This window comes from Paramormyrops kingsleyae, chromosome 17, assembly GCF_048594095.1.
Source record: "Paramormyrops kingsleyae isolate MSU_618 chromosome 17, PKINGS_0.4, whole genome shotgun sequence".
Lineage (NCBI taxonomy): Eukaryota > Metazoa > Chordata > Actinopteri > Osteoglossiformes > Mormyridae > Paramormyrops > Paramormyrops kingsleyae.
Window position 1 is genome coordinate 9,241,841 of NC_132813.1, and position 22,807 is coordinate 9,264,647.

At 45.3% G+C, this 22,807-nt stretch overlaps 2 protein-coding genes across 6 annotated transcripts in view; one reads left to right on the forward strand and one right to left on the reverse strand.

Annotated features, from left to right (window-relative positions):
* npas1 (neuronal PAS domain protein 1) overlaps positions 1 to 12,244 on the forward strand; it is a 28,407-nt gene extending 16,163 nt beyond the window's left edge. For all 5 annotated transcript variants that reach the window (XM_023813661.2, XM_023813657.2, XM_023813658.2 and 2 more), the window contains 7 exons: positions 2,678 to 2,846; positions 3,669 to 3,781; positions 4,396 to 4,592; positions 5,677 to 5,783; positions 7,024 to 7,171; positions 8,735 to 8,847; positions 9,624 to 12,244. In XM_023813661.2, coding sequence (XP_023669429.1) covers positions 2,678 to 2,846; positions 3,669 to 3,781; positions 4,396 to 4,592; positions 5,677 to 5,783; positions 7,024 to 7,171; positions 8,735 to 8,847; positions 9,624 to 10,603 — 1,827 coding nt within the window. In that variant the 3' untranslated portion in view covers positions 10,604 to 12,244. The remainder of the gene's footprint in view (positions 1 to 2,677; positions 2,847 to 3,668; positions 3,782 to 4,395; positions 4,593 to 5,676; positions 5,784 to 7,023; positions 7,172 to 8,734; positions 8,848 to 9,623) is intronic.
* Positions 12,245 to 17,263: 5,019 nt separating this feature from the next.
* Positions 17,264 to 20,642, reverse strand: tmem160 (transmembrane protein 160). Its single transcript, XM_023813815.2, has 4 exons — positions 20,360 to 20,642; positions 19,973 to 19,997; positions 19,518 to 19,610; positions 17,264 to 19,277 (listed from the first exon to the last, which is right to left on the reverse strand). Exons 1-4 carry the CDS (start codon positions 20,573 to 20,575, stop codon positions 18,985 to 18,987), a joined length of 627 nt encoding a protein of 208 aa, XP_023669583.1. The 5' UTR covers positions 20,576 to 20,642; the 3' UTR covers positions 17,264 to 18,984.
* Positions 20,643 to 22,807: the final 2,165 nt, after the last annotated feature.

A 22,807-nucleotide genomic window follows, 5' to 3' on the forward strand; every position in this document is an offset into this window, starting at 1 on the left:
CCCCAATAAATCAAAACCAGCTAATACAACCCCCCTAATAATCATGTTTCCCCCGTAATGGGTGGAGACCTCAACGCCCCCCCCCCCCCCCCATGTTCCAGCCTTTGGTTACACCCTTGATCAAAAGCGTTGGGGTAGTTTGCAAACCCTATGCATGTAGACTGTGTACAATGTAATAAACCTGCTTGCATGCAAATGCATATGCACACTTGTCTCGAATTGAAAATTTCACGCCAGCCATTTTACCAATGTTGGCACCCCTGCCCTGGTTCACCTCTGCCGTGTTTGATGTGTGTATCTGTCTCATTTATAAATGCACGCGTATTTGTGCAGTTGTCTGTGTACCTGTGTTTTACTGATCATTCACACTTTCTGTATTCGGGTGGGCGTTCACATGGTGACGAAATTTTGTTTAAAAAAAAAAAAAAACGCAATTTCTTTGTCTCGCAGTTTATAATTAGCGGCCTGTAATGTCTATGGATTGTGTCTGTTTTAATTTCTCTCTCTGTGTAATTTGTCTGTATGTGTCTCTGTATTTTGGCATGTCTGTATGCTTAATCATGATCATTTTTATGGCTGTGGGTGTAGGTGTAATCTTATTTACCCTGCATGTAAATCATCTTTGGTTGTGCTTTTATTGTGGCTTATGTGTGTGCGCGAGTTAGTATCTCTGTGAGTGTAATGTGTGTGTGCGTGCGTGTGCCCGCGTGTGTGTCTCAGTGACGGTGTCTCTAGGGTGCCCCTTGGGCTCTGGGCTCACTCTCCAGGTGCTCACCTCTGCTGATTGCCCGTGGCCTCTTGTACTGTGAATGTTAAGTCCTGCCATTTCGCCCAGATGCATAAATAATAACAGTAATTACTCGCACGGCAATCAAAGTGTCGCCCCGGCCTACAGGGTCTGTCTAGAGAGCAAATCGATAGGCATCTTAAAAGCCACATTGATTGGGGAAGAGTTAAAAAAAAAAAAAAAAAAAAAAACAGGGAAGGGGTGGGAAGAAAGAAAGACAGAAGAGAGAGATGTTTGGTGAGAGGACAGAGCAGAACATGAAAGGCAGGGACTGAGGACTTTGTAATTACAGTCGAGTAGATAAAGAGAAGGACTTTTATTTTGACGGTGCCACGGGTGTGTCTATCCCTCTCCTGACGTTCCGGGGACATGTGTCGCTTCCCTGATGGTTCGATTATCGAGCAGCTCACCCCCGCTGCAGCCAGCACCCAGTCCCAGCCCTGCGGCCCCACTTCTGTTGCTGTTCCTTTGTTTCTCCATCCAGGCTGGCTCGCCAGCCGCTCAGATAAAAACGAAACGCACTCAGATGATCCCGTTTTCGCTGGACGTGTTGATCCAAATGATGGTGATCGAGATTTCAACTCACGTTTTAAGGAAGGGAGACGAATTCATCATCATCATCATCGAGACTGTCTAGAATGAAGTTTTAATAGTATTGTAAGGGACGGATCGGGGCTGCGGGTTATTTATCCCACCCACCTGTGTTTACTGCCCCCATAATAGAGTCGGGTGTCTACTTTTCAAAGGAGGCCGGTCAGACCAGGTTAGACGTCCCATCCACTGTACAGGAGCCACAGCCCCCTCCCTGGCTACCTCTGGCTGGGGCTCGTCACTACTGGGTCTCAGGTCCCAAACTCCGTGACTTCCCTCCCTCTCTGGCAGCCTGCGGATTGATCCCGGCCTGGTTAACATGCAGACCCCGTTCGCCGGCCCCCTCCGTCCCGCCCCCATCACCCACCGCCCTCCCGCCCCCTCCTCTCCTCTACCATCAGTCAACGCTGGGCCGGCTATGCGTTGTGGACGACTGCCCAGTCGCCTCATACATATTAAATGGCCCTGCTATTATTTATATTCTGTCTCCCCCCCCCCCCCCCACATAGTCGCCGTCTCTGATAGATGTGGACCGGACGTCCGCAGGCCCGTCTTTGTGTGCCCCCATCCTCCCACCCCCCCGCCCAAGACCATCGCTGGCGCCCCACAGGGCCGCATTTGCTCTGACGGCAGGTGGAATCCCTCTGCTCCATCCCTCAGACAGCGCAGGGAAGCGGCGACACTGTGATTAAGACCTGAGCCGGGCATAAATCACGCCGCTGACACGCCCTCGCCACGCTGATTAAAAAGGGATACTTTTTACCTGCCACTTTGTCCACTTCACCCTCAGCCTTGTTTTCATAATGCTTAAAACTCTCCTGTATCTTCCCGCATAAAATTTACTATAACACATGTCAAAAAAAACGAATACTAATATTACATATTGGCGCCACCTCATCTGTCATGGGCGTGACTTAGAGATTATAGATTAGAAGTTTTTTTTATATAGAATGCAATAGAAATGCCATGAATATCTTCTGTTCAAGGTATTTAATCTGAGCGTAGGACAAACAGGTCATATTTATGGGGGAGTCAATTGATGTAGCTCAGACAATGGGTTTCTTTCTAGCTTCGGACCAAAGCACCTCAATGGATGCTTCCGGGAAGGTCAGTTATTCAGATAGAGGGTGACGCACTAGCCGTCTGTTTGAGAGCTATAACACGGGGGGGGGGGGCTGAGGTGAGAGGGTGTCCCCCCCACGCTCTCTGTGGTCTCGGCGACGCTGTCAAGCGCGCGCCTGAGTGTGTAGCTGACCCAGCAGGGCGCGCCTTTTCACGGGGGTCGACGTGTTTTGACAGGTGGAGCTGACGGGGAGCAGCATCTTCGACTACATCCACCCTGCGGACCACCTGGAGATGGCCGACTGCCTGGGCATAAGGCCACACCTGAGGGCGGAGGTCGGGTGCCAGGGGACGCACGAGAGCACCTCCAGCTCCACCTCCTCACTGGCCGAGACGCCGGAACCCGGTGGGTGTGAGCGGAACTCGGAGCCAGCCCTACTGTCCGGCGCCCCATGGAATCTTGGTGTTCAATGGAAAAAATCGTATAATATACTAATATTGCCGAATTGGTTATATTAACATTGGCTAAAGAAAATGACACCTATGGAACGCTACATTCACTCTCTCCTACTTTGCTATCCCTCCATCGACGGTTTGACATACTCATCATCTCTGGGGGGGGGTTCATGCAGACGTAATGTCACGATAAAAAAGTATCGTGTGACAATGTGAGCATTGTCGAATGATTAATGAATCACACATTAATACCAAGTGTTATTACTTTATGAATCAATATACATGGTGGACTAGGTTCAGCCATGATATGTCTTGCAGATTGTCAGAGGGAACAATGTCTTCTTTTTGCTTGTATTTGCAAACAGTTTGGGAACATCTTGCCAGTATAAGAATGGTCTATGGAAATGACTGGAGCTTTTGAATGTCTAGAGGTTTCTTAAAGCCAACGCTGCAATTTTCATTCCTATTCGGCCACTTCGTTCTATGAATATTTGTTTATTTTATTTTTTTGTTTAGCAGGTACAAATGAGGCAAACGACACACTGCAAGCATAAGGAAATTAAGCTTTTATTTGACTTTAGTACAACTCCAGGAGATGTGATTACCCTGTCAGGGATGGTATTTAAACCCACAACCCTCTGATCGCAGGCACAGGCCTAACCCAATGACCCAGATTTAGGCACATAACTAATATGTGCCTATGGTGAGTTGTTTGCATATATTCATCACTGATAAACAAAAGCTCTGACACCCACTGCCACCTTTGTGCCAGCTCCCACCAACCATCTGAAACCAGAAGATGAGTCCTGGGATCGGGGCTTCTTCATCCGCATGAAGTCCACCCTGACGAAGCGGGGATTGCATGTCAAATCTTCTGGGTACAAGGTCAGGCATGCCGTGGGGGGGGCGCTGGCGAAGACAGCCGTAGCTAACACACACATGCCGTACAATACGACAAAACTTTATTTATCCCATGGGAAATTGTGGTGCTAGAGCACAACTCTTAGCATAACCCTGCTACAATTAATAAATACTGTTAAAACAGAGTCCAGAAACTATCTGGGTGCAGTTAGAGTCTAGTTGGACACACAAACATGTATCATGTGCACAGATGTCCATACGGTCACATGTTAACATGCAGAACAAAACAGAAAAAAGTCTTTAATATTTTAAAGTCTTTAGTCTTCTAGGTCATCTACCTATCGATGATTTCTCCACTGCTTGTATTAAACCATTACCTTTCAATTGAATATAAATTCAGCTTATTTTCACTGAATACCTTTTCCATTGTCTGTCCCAGTGTTTCCCAGTCTGGTCCTTGGGGACCCACAGATAATCCACATTTTTGTTCCCTCCCAGCTCCCTACTGAGCAATAATGTGGACTGACTGGCAGGGAGCTCAGAGGGAGCAAAAACACGGACTGACTGTGTCCCCCCCGAGGACCGGATTGGGAAACACTGGTCTATTCAGCTGTCCTCTGTTTTTGATTTGTTTCCAGGTAATCCATATCACCGGGCGGATCCGCTTCCGCCTCACCCTGGCACCAGGCCACACCCGCTCATTGCAGCGCCCGCTGGGATTGGTGGCTTTGGCACACACCCTCCCCCCCTCCACCCTCAACGAGGTCCGCATGGAAAGCCAGATGTTTGTCTTTCGAATGAACATGGACCTGCAGGTCACCTACTGTGAAAACAGGTATGATATGGATACCATGTTTATATATATATATATATATATATATATATATATATATATATGAAAAAACATAACTCATCTTAAATCCTGTTCCTGTGGGCTTCAGCTTATTCAGGCTTCTGTTCTAATGAACAGCCTATTATATACTCATCAATTTCACAAAGAAAATAATTGGAAGATCTACTCCTGTGAACATAAAAGTGTTTTGTGCAAGTGATCTGAAGTGATTGCCATTTGTATTTTTTTCACATTTTTATCCAAAATGATTATATGCTTCGTGAAACGTGTTTGATTCCATGACTCCTTCACTACGAGGGCTAGAGTAAAATTGAGGCTCTTCAGCACCCGATCTGAGAGATGCAGCGTTACTTTATCAATCAGTATTGCCCTTCTGCTACGTTTATGGACATGCTCTGTTTAACAGAACACATGAACAGTATACTGTGTACTATACTCTGTAATACACCAGTGGTTCTCGACTGGTTTAGTCTCGGGACCCACGTTCCTTGGTCAATAAGTCACACTCAAGTTTTTAATTTGAACCAAATTGATTTCGCAATCAAAGCTGATTTCTCATGCAACAGTAACGGCAAACACGACATAGTGCAGTGACAGCGGCACCGTGCATTGTTAAAAAATAAGTCCGACATTAGAAAAAAATTCCAAATGATTTTTTTAACCACACACTCTGCGACCTAATAACAGGGCATCCCCAGCAGTTGAGAAACCGTGCTGCACAGTATGCAGTTCATCTTTCCATCCGTCCGTCCATCCATCTGCCCATCCATCCATACATCCATCCATCAACCCATCTTCCAGCTGCTTACGCAGTACAGGATTTGTGGGCTGAAGCCTATTCCAGGCAGAATATGCTACAAGACAGCAGGGGGGAGGGGGGGTGGTCTAGGCCAACTATACTGTGGCCCTGTACTGTTTTTCATTGTTATGCATTGCTGCTACTCTCTCGTACTTTTAGTGGTAAATTTGTGGCGCCTGCTTTTCTACCTGCAGACATCCTCCACATATATGTGCATACGATCAGTACGGTTTGTCACGCGTGACATGTTGCGTGTGCTACCTGCAGGATCTCTGAGTACATGGACCTGAGCCCAGCTGAGGTGGTGGGACACACGTGTTACCAGTTCATCTACGCGGAGGATCTGGAGAGCCTGCGGCAGAGCCATGAAGACCGTGAGCGCAAAGCGTCCTTCTGCGTGCGTGTATGCGTGTGTGCGCGCGCGTGTGAATGAGTTCACCAGTTTGTGGGAAAATGCAGAAAAAAACTGAATTGTTTTACTTAATTTACATTCATTTTAAAGTTGAAAGACCCTCTCATCAACTGGCATATTTTTGAATTTTTTGTGTTGGAAATTAAACATCATGTTCCATTGCAGCGACTCTCAAGAAGAAGCTTGTAAGACACGTGTCCATGTTTGAGTGTTTGTATTCCGAATTCCTCTAAAAGACTATTGTGTTTTTTGTTATCAGTATTGAGGATTTTAGAATTAATTCAAATATATACAAATTTCCCTTTTTCATATCATTGTGAACAGACATTGTCACTTGACAAATGTGGCAAAACTGAATTCCATAATGCATATATAGACAAAAGCGTCTTTCATCTGATATATCTTGAATTTGTAATGTGTTATTAAGATTCTGTCTTTGACGCGAATAGTTCTATCTCTGTTGCACAGTGACAATGAATTTTAATGGAAACATTAATTTAATTGTTAAATATTTAAAAATGTGTAAATATTCACCTCAGGAAAGAAAAATACTATCCATCCTTGAGCATTAACAATATATTTCAATGTACTTTATATTTTAAGTAAACAGTTTTTCAAAACGTCTTACACTTTAAAATATGAATGGTTTGTGTAAGAGTGTAAGCACCTAGAGCTGCATTTTGGTAGGGGTGTGTGTGCGTGTGTGTGTGTGTGTGTGTGTGTGTGTGTGTGTATACATACACATACACACACACGCACACACCAAGATATATATGCTCATTTACAATTCGGAGTATTTGCTCTGTGGTACATTCTTGCCAGAACCCCCTTTTAATATGACATTGACTGACAGGGAGAATGTAATTCACACTATTACAGATATAATAGCATAACAGTCATTTGATTTGAATAATGTACTAGTTGTTTATAAGCATCAAATGACAGATATATGTAAGTTAATATTTTACTTGTAGTAGATGTATAACTTTGATGGACATGAGTCTTCTGGTTACATTTCGGTGATGTTGTGGTTGTTATGGCCTGTGGTTCAGGCACTTAAAATAACCCTAACTTTCTGTTCCCTGTTCCCAAAATTCAGGTTACCTTAATCTAAAACTTTACTTGTTTAAGTATTTGCTTGTTCTTTAAAAATATGGGCGCATTGTTTATAGTGATGGACGGTATCTTCTGTGCCCCCGCAGTGCTGCGGAAGGGCCAGGTAGTGACCAACTACTACCGCTGGTTGCAGCGGCGGGGGGGCTTCCTGTGGGTGCAGTCCTGCGCCACTGTCTCTGTCAACCACAAGGCGCCGCATGAGCGCAACGTCATCTGGGTCAACTATGTGCTCAGGTGGGTGCCTGTTTAGTCCCGAGCCGCTGTTTTTAATCATGGAAGCCAATTAAGCCAAGCAGAATTTCGTGCCCCGACCCAGTGAAAATCCACAAAAATCACAGACTTTCTGTACATACATCAGGTTCAGACGTCTGATCGATCTGATCACGGGTTCATTACAGACCGGCTATGGGGCTAGAGAACTGGGAATGGAGCCTTTTACTTTTAGCTGGTGGCTTGTTTATAGGACCAAAAACATTAAATATGTGTCCATTATGATGCCGCCCAAACTTGTTTAAGCAGGATTACAAGACTGGGTGAACTACATGCACTCTTCCCCCTACACCCACACACACACACGGAAGGAGACACACCCTGTCATTGACACGCTCCCATATAAACGAGTGCACACACACACACACACACACACACACACACACACACTCAGCCAGTGAAAAGAGGCAGATGAAAACAAGGGAAGCATTTGGCATTACAATGCTAATTGGACCTGCAATGTATAATTACACCAAATGGATGTGGAAATTTTCTGGCTGAATAGTGTTTTAGTTAATTAACGCTGTAATTACGAGAGCTAATTAACTTCTCCGGCCCCTCCTAGAGCTCAGCTCTATGGCACTAACAGGGGGTTGTTGCGGGGGGCAGGAGCACAGGCAGGGTGAATCCGCACCGTGTCGCCCCGTTTATTGTGAGTTGAGTAAAAAAACACTCATATTACTTGTCAGCCGGTGTGTGTTGTTTTCTTCAAAAACAGGAATTTCATCTTGCCTGTAGACAAACTTTCAAACAGCTTTTTAATCACAGGTGTTTGTGTTTAGAGATGAAAGGATTTCTTTGCAAAAAAAAAAAAAAGAAAAAAATACAAAATTGTGACTGTGTAACTAAACGTGAACTTATAACAAGACATTTTTACTGTGGTGTGGCACCAGTGGATGAGTATACTGACAGCAGGAATGCATCACGTTCCTGGAGCGACATATTCCACATAGTCAGATGCTGAATGCTAGCCGTAGCCTATGGTGAACCCAGTCTGAGAGTCTTTTAGCCTGCTGCCCTGATCTTTCTAATTATGCATTGCTTAATTAGCTGTACTTAGACAAGACCAGTTTTAGTGTTTTATATAAGAACATAATTAGGGTCAGTTTGTCCTGTATTTGGCCGAATGTGTGGAGTTTTGCACATGATTTTGTGTGTACACCACGGTACACAAATACAACATCATGCAAATTCAGTAGAAGTTTAGCTACAATGTAGTGTCTGTGAGTGTTTAAGTTGTGTTATACTGGCATTTAATGACATAGGAGTGTTGTATTCATTACGTCGTCTCTCTCTCTCTATCTCACTCTCTCATATATATAAATATTAGTAGATAAATAAAAGATAATTGACAGGACAGTTCAACTTTGACTGATAGCCTGTCTTGGGTGTTTGCATGTTGAGACAATGGCAATATGCTCCCAAACTCTAGGTGCTTCCTAGTTTTGTCTCCACCCATCAAGGGGAAAACCAGGTGTCCCCTCTGCCACATGACCAATGTCGCCCATGTCTCTCGTCTCCTCTCAGCCGCACGGAGTTTCCGGACACCCCTCTGGACTTGCTTCAGCTGCCGGAGAGCCTTCGAGACGGCCACATGCGAGTGAGCTCCGCCCACAAGGATGCCTCGTCACAGGCTCAGGGTACGAGAGGCGTGTGCGTCTCCCTGTTTGAGTCGCGAAATCCCTGTTAGGTTTCCTTCCACACTCTGCTCATCTCCACTCCATCCCACTCAAATACAAGAGGATGACGTCGTTGTTTTCTAGAGTAGATCTTCCTGATCTTCTCTGTGATCACGTAGTATATAATTCCATTTGATTTCCCTGTATACCTATGAAAATGTGCCAGAAGTTGATATCGTATTAGTTCATTGATCATTCCGACAAGTAATACTTCTTATGGCACTTCATGACAGAGCTGTCACTAACAGAATTACGTCTAAATTAAGTGGATTCGGATACTAAAATATTTTATGACTTTTTGACTAGAGAAATGGTGTGTCCAGTTTGTGTGAAGGAAGTTAGGGTTAGGGTTAGGGTTAGGGTTAATGCTGAGTGTGGAACTCTCTCTCAGTCCTGAGTCAGACAGAACGATTTGTGTGAGCGGAAGCTGAAGAGTGGATTTAGGTGGCATGTTTCAATCAGGATGAGATTTTGGCTCAGTTGAGTTTCGGTTGAGGTTTTCATGTTGGTGATGCCCTTTAGTAAAGTAACATTAATGTCAGCTTATCAAGAGAATAAGAAGTTGCTTTATGTTGCTCACTTATGTCACCAAGTGGTGCAAAATATGAACTGCAGGATCATGATCTCATTGAGTAACTTAATTGAGTTCAAGGTTTTAACAAGCTTAAAGTATATAGACTGCCAGTTGAGGGCAAAATACTCAAATTTTTCCTTGAATGGTATTTCATCCTTTTTAGGCACAGCTGCCACACAACATATAAAATGCTCTAGTGGCAAAAATGGCTCAGGGTCAAAGGTGAGGGAGGCGTATTCCCTGCCTCCAAATGGCCAATCAGAGGAGAAGAGGAAGAGAGCACAGCAGTCCAACCCCAAAAGCAGTCCCCTGGAAAAGAGGCAGAGAAAGGAGTTTCTTGAAAAGAGGGAGGGGAGCCCGTCTGCATCTTCTGATCAAGGGAGCGACAGTGAGGGGGAAGGAGGAGCGGAGAGACGGTGCCACGCTGATGGTGGGAGGGTGAAGTGTGAGGAAGGCGCGTCGAAACACGGGAAGGAGGCCGCGCGCAGTGGAGCCGACATGCCGCACAACGGCCGCGCCGTCATCCAGCAGCTGAAGAGCGGGGTCACCTCAGCCGCCCCCTGCATCAAAACCGAACAGAACCTCCAGGCCACAGGGGGGCGCTGGGGGCATGTGAAACCCCCTTTGCACACCCCTGCGGGAGCCCAAAATGGCGACGGCCCTGCACTGTCCATGCCAGACTCTGCCATGACCCCGCCCAGTGGGGAAACCCCACACAGGGGGCTCCTCGCACCCCCCTCCCCCACACTGTCCCCGCCTGTGGCAGGCTCCCCACTGCCCAGGGAGGAGCGAGGCTTAGCTGGAGGGCGAGGCCCAGACTTTGAACTACTACAGAGGCTGGCTGTGGGAAGCGCTGCCGGCCGGGTCCTTTTCCACCCCCTGGCACTCGGCCCCCAAGGGACCCAGAGCCTATACGCCCCCAGCACCATTCGATACGCCCCAGCCGAGCTGGGTCCCGGCCACCCTGCCCCAGAGGCTCTCCCGTCAGACCACTCCAAGCCTCCTGCCTTCTTCCCCCATCTCCAGAGGATCGCTGCCCTTCCCCCTTTCAGCGGGTTTTCCTCATCCGAGCCCAGCTTCCCACCCGGGCTGCCGTTCTGCATCAACGGGCTGCGAGGGACGGCAGCCTCAGAAGAGGACTGAGAGAGCCTCAGCAGGGCACAGAGAGAGGGAAAGCTGGAATGGGATGTTTGATCTAACCCAGAGTCTCTGTAAGAGCCTCATCGAGCTTGCAAAGGATTATGGGAGAGGTGGCCTCCATCTCTGTAGCACCTGCACCCCCCTCCTCTGGCATCTCCCAGCCCTGCTCTTGCATCAACATCTTCCCTGACATTGGAAAAGCCATACACACCCTGTACTGTGTACTCTCTGTACTGTCACTGCCATATACACCCTCGTGTGCAGGGTAAGCCTGGGTGGGTGGGCCTGTTCCTGTGACAGAGCCATGTATAAGCCAATAGTAGCATTCAGACACATTAGCAATGGGCACAAGGCTAAGTGCTGAATATAAACAGAGGGGACTGTCTTGCTGAAACCTTCTTTAAGTTATACTGCGCACAGTTCGGGTTTGACTCCATGTTGAATACGGTTTCTCTGTCTGCTTTGGCTTTGGCCATTTGTACTCTGTATCTCCCCGTCTTTCAGTAACACCATCTCTGCATCTGGCTTTCGAGATGCCCCCTCGCCCTCACTCTACGGATGGCCCGATTCCTGCAGACATTTTTTCGGCCAGTGTGCGTAGAAGCCATTTCACTCGAGTCACCCGCTGTCCCTCCCGCTCGGAGATTCTGCGAGAGCTTAAAGCAAACCGCTGTACCGGAGCTACGATCACGAGCCAGGTTTCAGCCATATTCCTCCAACTATCTTTGTGTCCCTGGAGAAAGGGTATTGAATTTTGGGTAGGTCCTGAAGATGGGGGAGAACTGTCTATTTGGAAAGGCTGATTCATAGCAAACTTTTGGTCACTTTACAGTATAACCCTCCTGGATGGTTTGGAGGAGATTTTCATCTACATTATCTGTCTGAGCACTTACTGCATTATCTGGTAGGGTTCCTTGTACAGAACTATGTAAACATGTAGCACTTGTAAATCCATGCCCACAGATTCACGAGTACTTTTGTGCGTGTAAGCAACACCAGCGGGTGTTTTGGAGTGCTTAAAAGTCACTTCAGGATAAGAAGGTAATTTGTAACCAAGTTTCTTGAGTCCACTGATATGTTTAGTGTAAGTATAGAACAATATCGCATCTAGTCATTACAGCTTGAGCTGAAAAGCTTGTAACCTGGGAAAAGAACGTGAATCCAAATAAAATTTTGTAGGTGGGCATATGAGAACTAATGTTTGAACACGATGAGATGTAATTTATATTTTTTGTTTTTGGTGAAGGTCTAAAAATGATTGGGAATTACTGGTAACGTTTTTCTAGATCGTTATATGCTATTGAAGGACCACTGAAGGTAGGGATGAATTCACTGTGTATTGTAACCCAAGAAGCCCGAATTAAATGTTTTTTTTCTCATGTTAGTTTAGTCGATGAAACAATAACGTCTTAGCCTTCGCCATCACTGTGACAACTTTTTTTTAATCGTTTGTGAATATATCCCAACTCCCAACCCTGAATTAAATTGAAATGCTGTAAAAAAAAAAGAAACTACAATAAAATAAAGTTTTATTCCATTAAAATTCCAAGGTCTCATTTAAAAATTGCTTGTAATATGGTTTTTAGGTGTTTTTAAATTTGCCGTGAAGTATTTTTCTTTAAAAACGAACCAATAAGAATTTTATGATAGCATGCTTGATATTTGTAGCTGTGTGATCCACTTATGATGTAATGTACTTTATAAAAATGTCTGGTCAATGCTACAATCTAAGCTGCGCTTCTGTGGGTGACAGCATGGTGCATGCTGGGATTTTTTTTCAGTGTCATTGTGATTCACCCTGGAATGACAGAGGGGCCAGGGGGGAACTCGAAAATCATTTCAAAAGTATTCTTTTTCTGTGTATAAAAAAAAAACACGGGCCGTCTGATGCATGTAGGTGTCAGCTGCTTCTGCACAGAAACAAGACTGGTATCAAATTGCGACGGAGCTAGCAGCTTGCTGCGGTGCTGCAGCCACACGGGAGGGACGACAGGAGCCCGTGACATTGAAGGCAGGTTAAATCCTGCTTTACATTCAAGTGGCAGGGCCGAGTTCATTAGTGTGAGAATCAGTCTCCCCGTCAACCAAGGAACCGCATACTAAACACGAGCAACGCAATTGAGGTTGGGGCTGGGCGGGGCTCGTTTAGTGCGTGCAGGGATGGGGGGGGCTGTGTGTTGTTTGCACAGACAGGATTGAGTATTTGGAGTGACCCTCTGGCTTGAATGATAATTTCTCCTTTTGTAAAGATGTCCTTACAGAGGACGGGCTCAAAGCACTGAGTCGTGCTGGACGTCTTGCTTGCAGTGCACTGTCTAGCTAGTTATCTGGGTTGAAGCTGCTGCTCCGGTACCTCAACTAGTAAAGCATTACAGTAATGATGCAATGGTTGTGGGTTCGAATCCCAAGGAGCATGCATACGTTGTAACCCTACTCTCTACTGTGTCATTTTGGATAAAAGTGTCAGATAAATAAATAAAATGCAGGAACAGTAAAAAGGCTCTTCAGCTAGCATGGCATGATGTCCAGGGCTTAAATCTGCCCTGCCTATCGCTGAGGTTCCACGGCGTTGTGCATTCGGGGCGCTGCCTGGATTGCCTGTCAGCGAGAATGCCAATTGGCTCATCTGCCCTTTAAACAGGCGTGGCCCTGCAGGCCACCTGCATGCAAAACAGAGCTGCGCAGTCAAACTCAGCCACGGGGAACCGGCAGACCCCCTGCACTGGAACACGCCTGGAATAAAGAACCGAACTGCGCCAAATGCGCGGGGGCGGGGCCTGAAGAGAGCAGCCGTAAACAAAAGCTATGTGAGCACCCCCAGTCGAGGCTCTGTGATGAGCCGCCAAAGCCTTTTGGGACGTGCGTCCTGCGTCTCCTGTTGCCATGGCAGCGGCAGCAGAAAACAGGTGATGGCATCGTCGTCGTAAAAACTTTCGAGGTAACAGACTGGGGAAAGCAGATGACTGTATATAAATGTAGGTTTGCAGGAGCACAGGGACCCTTTAAAACAGAAACGGTTGATCTACCATCTGAAAGTGTTTTTTTGTGGAGAAGGTGGATATCATACCAGCATTTCTCTGTACGTGGGAATTTTCACCTTTAGCGCTGTAGCATGTTTAGGGTGGATACAAGTTTCAAGGCTTGATTGTCATGTGTCCATAGTATAATGAGATTCTTATTTGGGCACTTCCTGTAAACTGCAGACTATACAGAGAAGCAAACAGGTGTCACAGGATCAGTGCTGGGAATCGGCGGTCGGCTTATTGTGGAATTCTGACAGACACTCTGATCAAAATGCAATTTTTACCACAGACATGGTATTTAAAAAACACTTAGTCTGCATAGTTTTCTACCACAGACAAAGATAAGTCTTGCCACGGACACATCTGTCCATATATGGACAGGTTGAGCATCCCTGCTTGAAATGACCACAGACTGAGAATCATGGCCCTTTCTATTGTTACAAACCATCAATTTTGTTCAAAAATAAGGTCCATTGGTTCATCGAATTCAACAATTTCCCCCTGGGATCAATAAAGTTAACTAATCTGCTAGCTTGATAAATTAAATTCCTACCCCCAGCTCTGTGTCTGTGTGTGTGTGTGTGTGTGTGTTCTCCCTGCGTAAAGGCAATTTTCTCAGTACGTTGGTTTTCTTTCACAGTCCAAAGTACATGCAGTTAGGGGACCAGGTGTATCTAAAATTGCCGGCAGATTGCGATTGCGTGTAGAGAGGACCAGCATCCTGTCCAGGGTGCCCCCGGCTTTCTGGTATCACCATGACCCTACGCTAGATAAAGATGTAAGGCAGCTTTGCGCTGGCAGCTGCTCAGGTGAATGTCAGGGCAAGGCGACCCAACTTCATCCCATTTCGTCTTCCGCCTCGTTTGCACCTACACCTGTTTGGTCTTCCAGTCCCTTGGCCCTGAAGATGCCAAACCAGTACAAGCTGGGCACAATCTGCCCACAAACCACCTCTGAACGCTTACGTTTGTCTCAAGTCGGCCATTTAATATTCCCAGTTTATTTACACGATTACATCTCATGCGTTTAGCAGAGAGCACTGAATGTCACCCACGACCACACAGCCCATGAGAAAGCCAAAAATGTCCATGCAGCGATGATTCTCACACCGCTGTAGTTCAGGGATCAGTTACCTGTGTTTATGTAAAGTGCCAGTCCAAAGTTTGGACACGCCAAGCCACCTAGAAAGGAGAGTGATTGTGTCGCATCACATGACCTGGCCACCTGGCCTAAACACAGCAGAAATGGCTTTGGAGGAGTTTAACTAGAGTGTGAAGGAAAAGCAGCCAATGAAGGCTCAGCATTTGTAGGGCCTCCTTCAGGACAGCTGGAAAAGCATCCCATTGGGTCAGCCAGTCCCTGGAGCAATTGGGGTTAAGGGCCTTATTCAGGGGCCCAATGGTGGGATCATGCTGCCGACCACGAGATTTGAACTGACAATCTTCTGAGTTCCAACCCACAGAGCTGTTCTCTCCCCCAAATAAATTATGGTTTTTGTTATTTTTGTTAATTTATGGTTAGTGCGTAATTCCATGTATGTTATTTTATAATGAGTTTATAATTATTCTAAAATGTAGAAAGTAGTACAAATAAACCTTTCTATGGGTAGGCGTGTCCAAACTTTTGAGTGGTACTGTCGGTTTTTTCCATCTACAACCGTTTCCAAAAACGTAGTTCAGATGAACGGTCATCTCATGTCCTTAAAATCACAATCAAATTTTCCTATCCTGCATTTTGATTGCCTAAAAGATTTGCATAACAGAATCATAAAACAGGCCTTTTCCCTAACTGATTGTAGACTTAAACACATATAAGCAGCCAAATAGCCGACAATCTTTCATGTGCCATGCGTGCGCTAGCTCATAATTGCCAGCAAACATGCATATCCTTGTCGAAATGTCTCTTAAAATCAATAATAAATAAAAAAAACTTCACAGTTTGACAGTTGAGGCAGACAACTGCCTACCTGCAAAGAAAAAGTATCAACCCTTAAAAAGTACAACCTCAAATTGCTAAACAGGCAGAGCAGTTTGCAGGGTAAAAGGGAGGGAGAGAGAGAGAGAGAGAATGAGTCATCCAGCTTTGAAGAAGTCTGTGCGGCAAAATTTGTTTTCAGCCAGCGAGGAGAGAATGCAATGCAGCAGCAGAAGCGTAGCTATGCGGCGAGGAAGTCTGGGGCGGAGACGAGGAAGACATTACAAAGCAGACGGTTTCTGGAAAACTGCGACTGCCAATATTCTCACGGTTTATTTGTCTCAGCAGAAGTGTCTAAACATTTCTGGTAGTGAGCACTGTGCCAGCATTCACCAAAATGTGCTATAAATGGTTTAGTAAAAATAAAACATTCTGGAATCGTCTGACAAGCTCACCTGTCTAGTGGTTCACACATAATCTGATTTTGAGACCCCTACTCTAAATCAAGGACTCTAATGTATGATCGTCTATCCCAGTGATTTCCAACCCGGTCTACAGGGACCCCCAGACAGTGCACATTTTTGCTCCCTCCCAAGCTCCTGATAGGAAGCTTGTAGGGAGCAAAAACGTGGACTGTCAGGGGATCCCTGGGGACCAGGTTGGGAAACACTACCGAGTGGTGAACACAGAGCTGATCCCCTGTGCTTCTGAATCTCGTTCCAGAGGAATGTGGCTCCGCCTCTCAGCTTTGAAGAAGTTGAAGAACCAGTGTTTCTCAAACCAGTCCCCTGGGACCCCCAGAGGTATTTGTTCTCTCCCAGTTCCCTGAAAGTTGGGAGGGAGCAAAAACGCGGACTCTCTTGGGGTCCCCGAGGACCGGTATGAGAAACACTGTCTTCGACACCTGACTCCACACCTCCCTGCACTGATAACGATCCACCTGCCCCGGCTTTGTCGTTCAACTTCAAGAAACATTCATGCTTTATCGTTCCCAGCCGTGAGCAGGCATTTCCTCAGGACTCCAGTCAGTAGGGAGCTGGGAGGGAGCAAAAATGTGCACTGTCTGGGGGTCCCTGAGGAGCGGGTTGAGAAACACTGTCCTATCCCATTCAGTCTTGTGCTTCCTGGGATAAGTTCCAGGCTCAATCAGCGGTTTTGGAAAGCCGAAGGATGCTTCCGTTCTATTTTCACATGCCACTTAATTTTAAACAATCAGTTTGCTAAAGGTTGAGCTGCCACTGACATTTAGATATTTTGCCTCTTAGGTTAAGGCAACCCTGCAAAACACCACTTTCAACAACAATGATGCATCTTCCTCATAAATGAGCCATTTACATCCACGTCCAGGGTGTACGACAGCCTTGTGGCCTAAGGAGATGATTTTATCAGCCCCGAGTTCTATTCGTCGGCAATGCATATTACAATTACTCTAACCAATAATTACAATTATTCTAACATATATACCCATCCGGAGTTATTCCATGCTTGCGGAATAGGCTCTGTACAGCCGCAAGTAGGTATGGAAAATGGATGGATGGATGGATAGTTGGATACTGCTGGAAATACCGATTATTAAAGTCAAACTACTAATTATTTTGACTTTGATATACATCTGAGCTGCCTCTTCGCTCGCTTTCCCATGGCAATGGCTGGTTATCCAGCCCTAAGCAGCAAATAGGATTCACTCCTCACCCATAAAAAGGAAAGAAAAACTATGACAAGAGACTCCACGTTCATGCGATATATTTACAGTGAAAGGTCAAGGACACACACACACACACACACATGCAATAACTTAGAGCCTCGCACCACTCAGCTCCAGAATATACATATATTTTATCAACTCGCAGCCAATCTCCCACTGTATAAGAACAAACCAGCATGAGTAAGAAACGTCAGGTAAATCCATTTACCTTAGATTGTATGAGGTCTCATAGAGGCAAATTAAAATTAAATTCATATTAATAATCCTAAAGGGTCATCTTGGTAACTGATGGAAAAGAAAAAAGTAATATTCATAAGGTGCATACACCAGATTGCGATAAAATGACTTACAAACCAGTCTTGACTGACATATAAAAAAAATAGCATTTGGGTGTGAATATATCAAGAATTTATGCACAAAAAATACAAACTACTACATATTAACGAATCACAATAAAGAAACATCATAACCTGAAGTGACAACATCATTAACGGTTAAATATTAACACAGAATTGAGTAGTTACCAATCACTACATCCTTGATTCTGTTCTAAACATGTATATGTTTATTGACTTGGGCACCAGGTATTAAATTTCAGCTTTTCCTCATGGGCTGAGAAAATAATAGATGCAATCGGATGCATGTGACAGGCAACAATAAGAGACATCATTTATCTTAGTTTTTTGTGTTTGTACAGTCATTTTTCAGCTTTCTTTATGCTTCTACAAGAAGACAGATGGATTTAAAAGGTGCCATCCATAATTGTTACCATGACGATAAATCCCTGGTGCGATAGGACATCCGACTCCGACACGGTGAGAAATGCCCATGCGAACGGACACAGGGGATATAAGGTTCACCTCCGCCGACACTGCGCATCACGGCAGCTCAAACCAGTCATGGGCACACACTGGACAGATGTACATTTTTGTTTTATTCCAGTTCCCAGAACACCTGACCCAGAAGTTCTTAAATACTTTACAGATGTACTGTGAACACAAAAACGTGGATCCATCCAGTGCGCCCTGCGGACAGGTTTGGCAAACACTGGCCTGACCTCACTCATGGAGAAAACCTCATTCATTCATGCATAAACACAGACACAGACACCTAAAAGGCAAAATTAAGATAAAATCAACTTCAGAATAGAAATAAAACTAACGTGCATGTGTAACGTCACCTGGGGGCATGACTGTGGCTCCTCCCACAACGCCACATGAAAACGTAACCGCCCAGGGGACGTGACAGTGGAAGAGTACAGCCAGAGCATGCACACAGGTTACACTGATTTCATGATGACCCCCCCCCAAAAAAAACAGACTTACTGCAGACATACCAGAACTGGAAAGAAGAGAATTCAATCACAAGCTTGTACATTAAATGAAAAGAAACTTTTAGCCTATTTAAATCTTGGATAGGACCTGAGGAAAAATAATCAGTTATATTCAAATAAAAAAACAACAGCAAAAGCCTTTGACTAACCTTATTTTATGTAAATGGTCTTTTCATAGTTTCCAGAATATGTCATACCTAGTGGAAACCCAAGACAGCATACAACCACTCTGTTGTCCATGGTCTACACAAACACACACACCCCTTATGTAACGCAAAACACACCCAAAAATTAGTTCTCACCAGAATCTCACATTTAAGATCTGCTGGTTGTAATGTTTTCCACGGCAGTGACCCTAATTCAACCCCCCTCCCCCCGCAGTTGCCTAAACGCGAAGCAGCACCGTCGTTCACTTGTCCCGTCCCTTATCCTCCGGGTGGCGCTCGTCCCGCCGGTCCCCGCACTCGTCGCAGTCCCTGGGGGGCCTCGCCTCCTCGTCCTCCTCGTGGATGATCTCCACCTCCAGCCGGCCGATGTAGAGGGAGACGGCGGAGAGCCAGAGCAGCCCCATGCTTCCCACCACCATGCTGTTGATCAGCACGGCCGGCATGGAGAGCAACATGATGCGCCGCAGGCTGAAGAGGTTCGCCACGTAGGAAGCAGCGCCGAACGACACGCACACTCCGCCCAGGATGAAAAAGGCTGCGCACAAGAACACGCACACTCATAGGCGGCCATGCACAGACGGCAGACGCCCTCCCACTCTGTGCCTGCATGTCCTACTCACTAACAGTCACACAGTCACTACACAGTTAAGGTGCCTGATGTCTTTAAATTGCCTGCAATGTGTGCCTGTGTGTGTTTATGCGTCCTGTATTACAGTAGCACCCTGCCTTGTGTCCTAAAGAGTAGGCAAAAGTACAGGGGTTACTGGTCTCTTACCGTATCCAGCCTCTCGGCCTACGTCACTCTGTACAAAAGCGATTACACCAACCCCTGTGGCCAGTAGACCATTACGAAACCAGGAGAGGAATCCTAAAATATAAAAGAGCAGAGATGAGTAAGCAGAGGAGCATGGTGATAGCAAGTACTAAAACTTACTGTGAATAGGTGCACAGAAGCCTCTTTGTACAGTACTGTAATCCTGCTCTTAACAGATGTAAACCCATATCTATATTTTTTTTTTGCATAACAGATGGCAATGAGCTAATCGAGATTATTCCCGATGAGGAGGTCCTGTGCATACAGGACAGATCTAGACAAAGTAGCAATAAAAAAAAAACGGGTTTTACTGCAAGGTGATTGAAAATGGCATGTTTATAACGGGCTTCTTAACTAGCGCGGTACACATGCATCTTTATGGCGGTCATGAAGTTTCCAGACGGACAAACGTTTACCTGTTTCGTGGGACTTTCTCAGCATCTAGGAAAGAAATAACAATCAGACATTATGTTGATCAAGCAGATCCAACAAAACTGTCAACATAGCCAATACGTGTCAGGTCAAGGACGTGCAAATAACGTGACAGTCTATGTAAACATCATTCTAAATTCATCGCGATAAAACAAAGTCGATTAAAGTATGCCCTTATGGTTATTGTCTGGTGGACGTTTGCAATTTATTTCTTCGTGTTTTTTTTTCTTTTCTTTTTTATGTAATTAAGCCTTTTACAAGTACCTGAGAAACGGCGCAGTGCGGACACCTTTCAACCTGATGAATAGCTGATCTGGGATCAGTTTTAGTTCTTTATTTTCCATTAAAGTCATTCATTTCCAATAACTCACCAAAGCATCTGCCTTGTCCAGCTCTGTGAAATGCGGCTGCTCCGCAGCGCGAGCTTTGCCCAGGGCACCCTTCTCCCCGACTCGGACCCGGGGCGATTCGCTCACCCAGCGCCGGGGAGCCCGGGGGCACGGCGGCTGACTGTGCGCGACCCGGCGGCCCACATGCAAAACAGCCCGGGACAGCCGCCCGCACGCAAACCAGCTAAAGGCCGCCATAATCTGCTCGGAAAGAAAACACGACCCCCGGTGACCCGTGACCTTTCACACTGCAAACGACACAGACAGGAGTGTGCAAAGAAAGCGCTCGCTACGGATTTTAACGGGCCGCGTCATCACAGCGCCATCTAACGTCTACTAGGAGTCCCGTTCTAGCTGCTTTCCCGCTATTTCACCACTTTCTTAATTATGAAAAACAAAGCAATATGTTAGTTCATTTTTCCACTTTTAATTCTTTGATAATATTTCAATTATATATTTGTTTTATACACTTTAATTCGGGATTGAAGATGACAACGGTCAATTATTTCAAGAAACCATAGATGGCAGCATACACTAACATTTCATGATGTGTTGAAATCCTTGTTTGCTGGTGTAATCTAAAGGTCACTTTAACGTTATTACTTTTTACTTGCAGTGCACGACCAGTGATTATTGCCCATTTATATACGTTATGGCATTTATAGTTAAGTAACTTGCACAGGCAATAACTTTGACAGGCAATGGTCCCTCAGCTCTCATAGGTAATCCATCCATTCATTTTCTGTAACCACTTGTCCTATGCAGGTTGTCCAGAGCCTATCCCGGAGGCTACATGTGCAAGGCAGGGAACAACCCAGGACAGGGCACCAACCCATTGCAGGGTGCACTCATACACACCTAAGGGCAATTTGGCAACTCCAATTAACCTCAGCATGTTTTTGGACTGCGGAGGGAATCCAGAGCACCCAGAAGAAACTCCAAACACATGGAGCCATGGTGGAGACTCGAACCCTGGTCCAAGAGGTGCGAGACAACAGTGCTAACCACTGCATCATTATGCCATCCTCTCATAAGTAGCAACAAAAACAATAATAATAATAATAGTAAATCAAACATGAAGCATTCTCTCTGCTGTTCTGTTCCCAGAAATGGTGGTTTTTAATTTGGATCAGCTGATCATTTCTTCCTCATATGAAAACTTTATTGTGATTTATTTCCTTGAACAGCTATTTGAAAAATATTTTGATGGAAGTGTGTGAAATACAGATTTTGCAAGTTTAGCGTGCTCCAGTTTATGCCTTTTTCTGGTCGTGTCTGTGCTTCTAAATGGCCACAGCCAGATGAATTGTGGGTGTCTCCCCTTCCTCTGTTTGCTTCAGCCCCTTTGTCTTGCCGGGTTCCCCAAGGATTTCGCTCGGGCCGCGGCTGCGCTACCTGATGATAGTTTGCCGTGCGAAGCCCAGGGAGGAAAAGCTCCCCTCGCTGAGCCAGGGGAGGGGCTCAGTGGAAGGGGGGCCTTTGATGTGAATAGTAGCCACCCCCACAGCAGACCTCCTGTCATGCAACAGTGTGACTTCATTGATTTCTTATTAGCGCTGGAAAAAAAAAGAAACCTCCTTGGTATTCTCAATTCCCTGTGGTGTAATTTGTCAGCCAAAATGCTTGGTGGCGCTCATGTATTTCTATATACCAGGTTAGGCCATATGCTGTTAAGGTGCATGTTCCTTTAAAGGTTATGCTTAATAGGAAGGAGTTGGATAAGATGGGAAAGTGAAAAGAAATCAAAGGAAAGGTTGGAGGAGAGGATGTTGTAACGGAATTTTTCCAGTGTTTATACCTTGCATTTTGTTCCATTATTTGTGCATGTTGTCATCATTTGCCTCTTCCATACCACTTGAATTGTCATTCTACCTGGACCTTCTCATTATGTGTCACCTCATCAATAAAAGACTTTAAAACATTTTTTCTAGTGTTGGCCTAATGTTTGGACAACAATGTGCAATGCTACATTTTTGTGGTTTGTTGTCTACTGTGTGTCTACGGTATTGTATATGTCTTGTATTTGTGTTTGTATATAATATATTCAACTTTCACCAGAACTACCTTGTGTTCCATTACTGTATAATCGTATTTGCCCACACCTGTTACAGAGCTGTTGTCTCAGATTGCTGTTTATACAAATGACATAAAGGGACTTACAGGAGCACTCAGCTAACTACTGTTTTGTTTCAGTTGAAAAGTAATCATACTGTCAATAATATGAGATTGTAGCAAAAATCTGACACTGACCAGTACATTTTCTCTTCAGTCATTGGCTCGAAGGCCTTTGTAAAGCGGTGGGCCTGATTTTGAGATGAACTTTGAACAGAGAACTCACTCTGTGTTTTCCAGAAAAAAGATCACCCTCTGATGTCACCAAGATACATATTATCCATTGTTTGTATGAAGAGTCTATGGAATGTAAAATCT

What these genes read in the sequence shown, in the direction of transcription:
- tmem160 (XM_023813815.2), bottom strand. Translation starts at nt 20,575, where the DNA reads ATGGCGGCCTTTAGCTGGTTTGCGTGCGGGCGGCTGTCCCGGGCTGTT. An exon ending in GAGAAAGTCCCACGAAACAG is followed by an intron (nt 19,611 to 19,972) that starts GTAAACGTTTGT and finishes TTTATATTTTAG; the next exon opens with GATTCCTCTCCTGGTTTCGT. An exon ending in AGGCCGAGAGGCTGGATACG is followed by an intron (nt 19,278 to 19,517) that starts GTAAGAGACCAG and finishes TCTTGTGCGCAG; the next exon opens with CCTTTTTCATCCTGGGCGGA.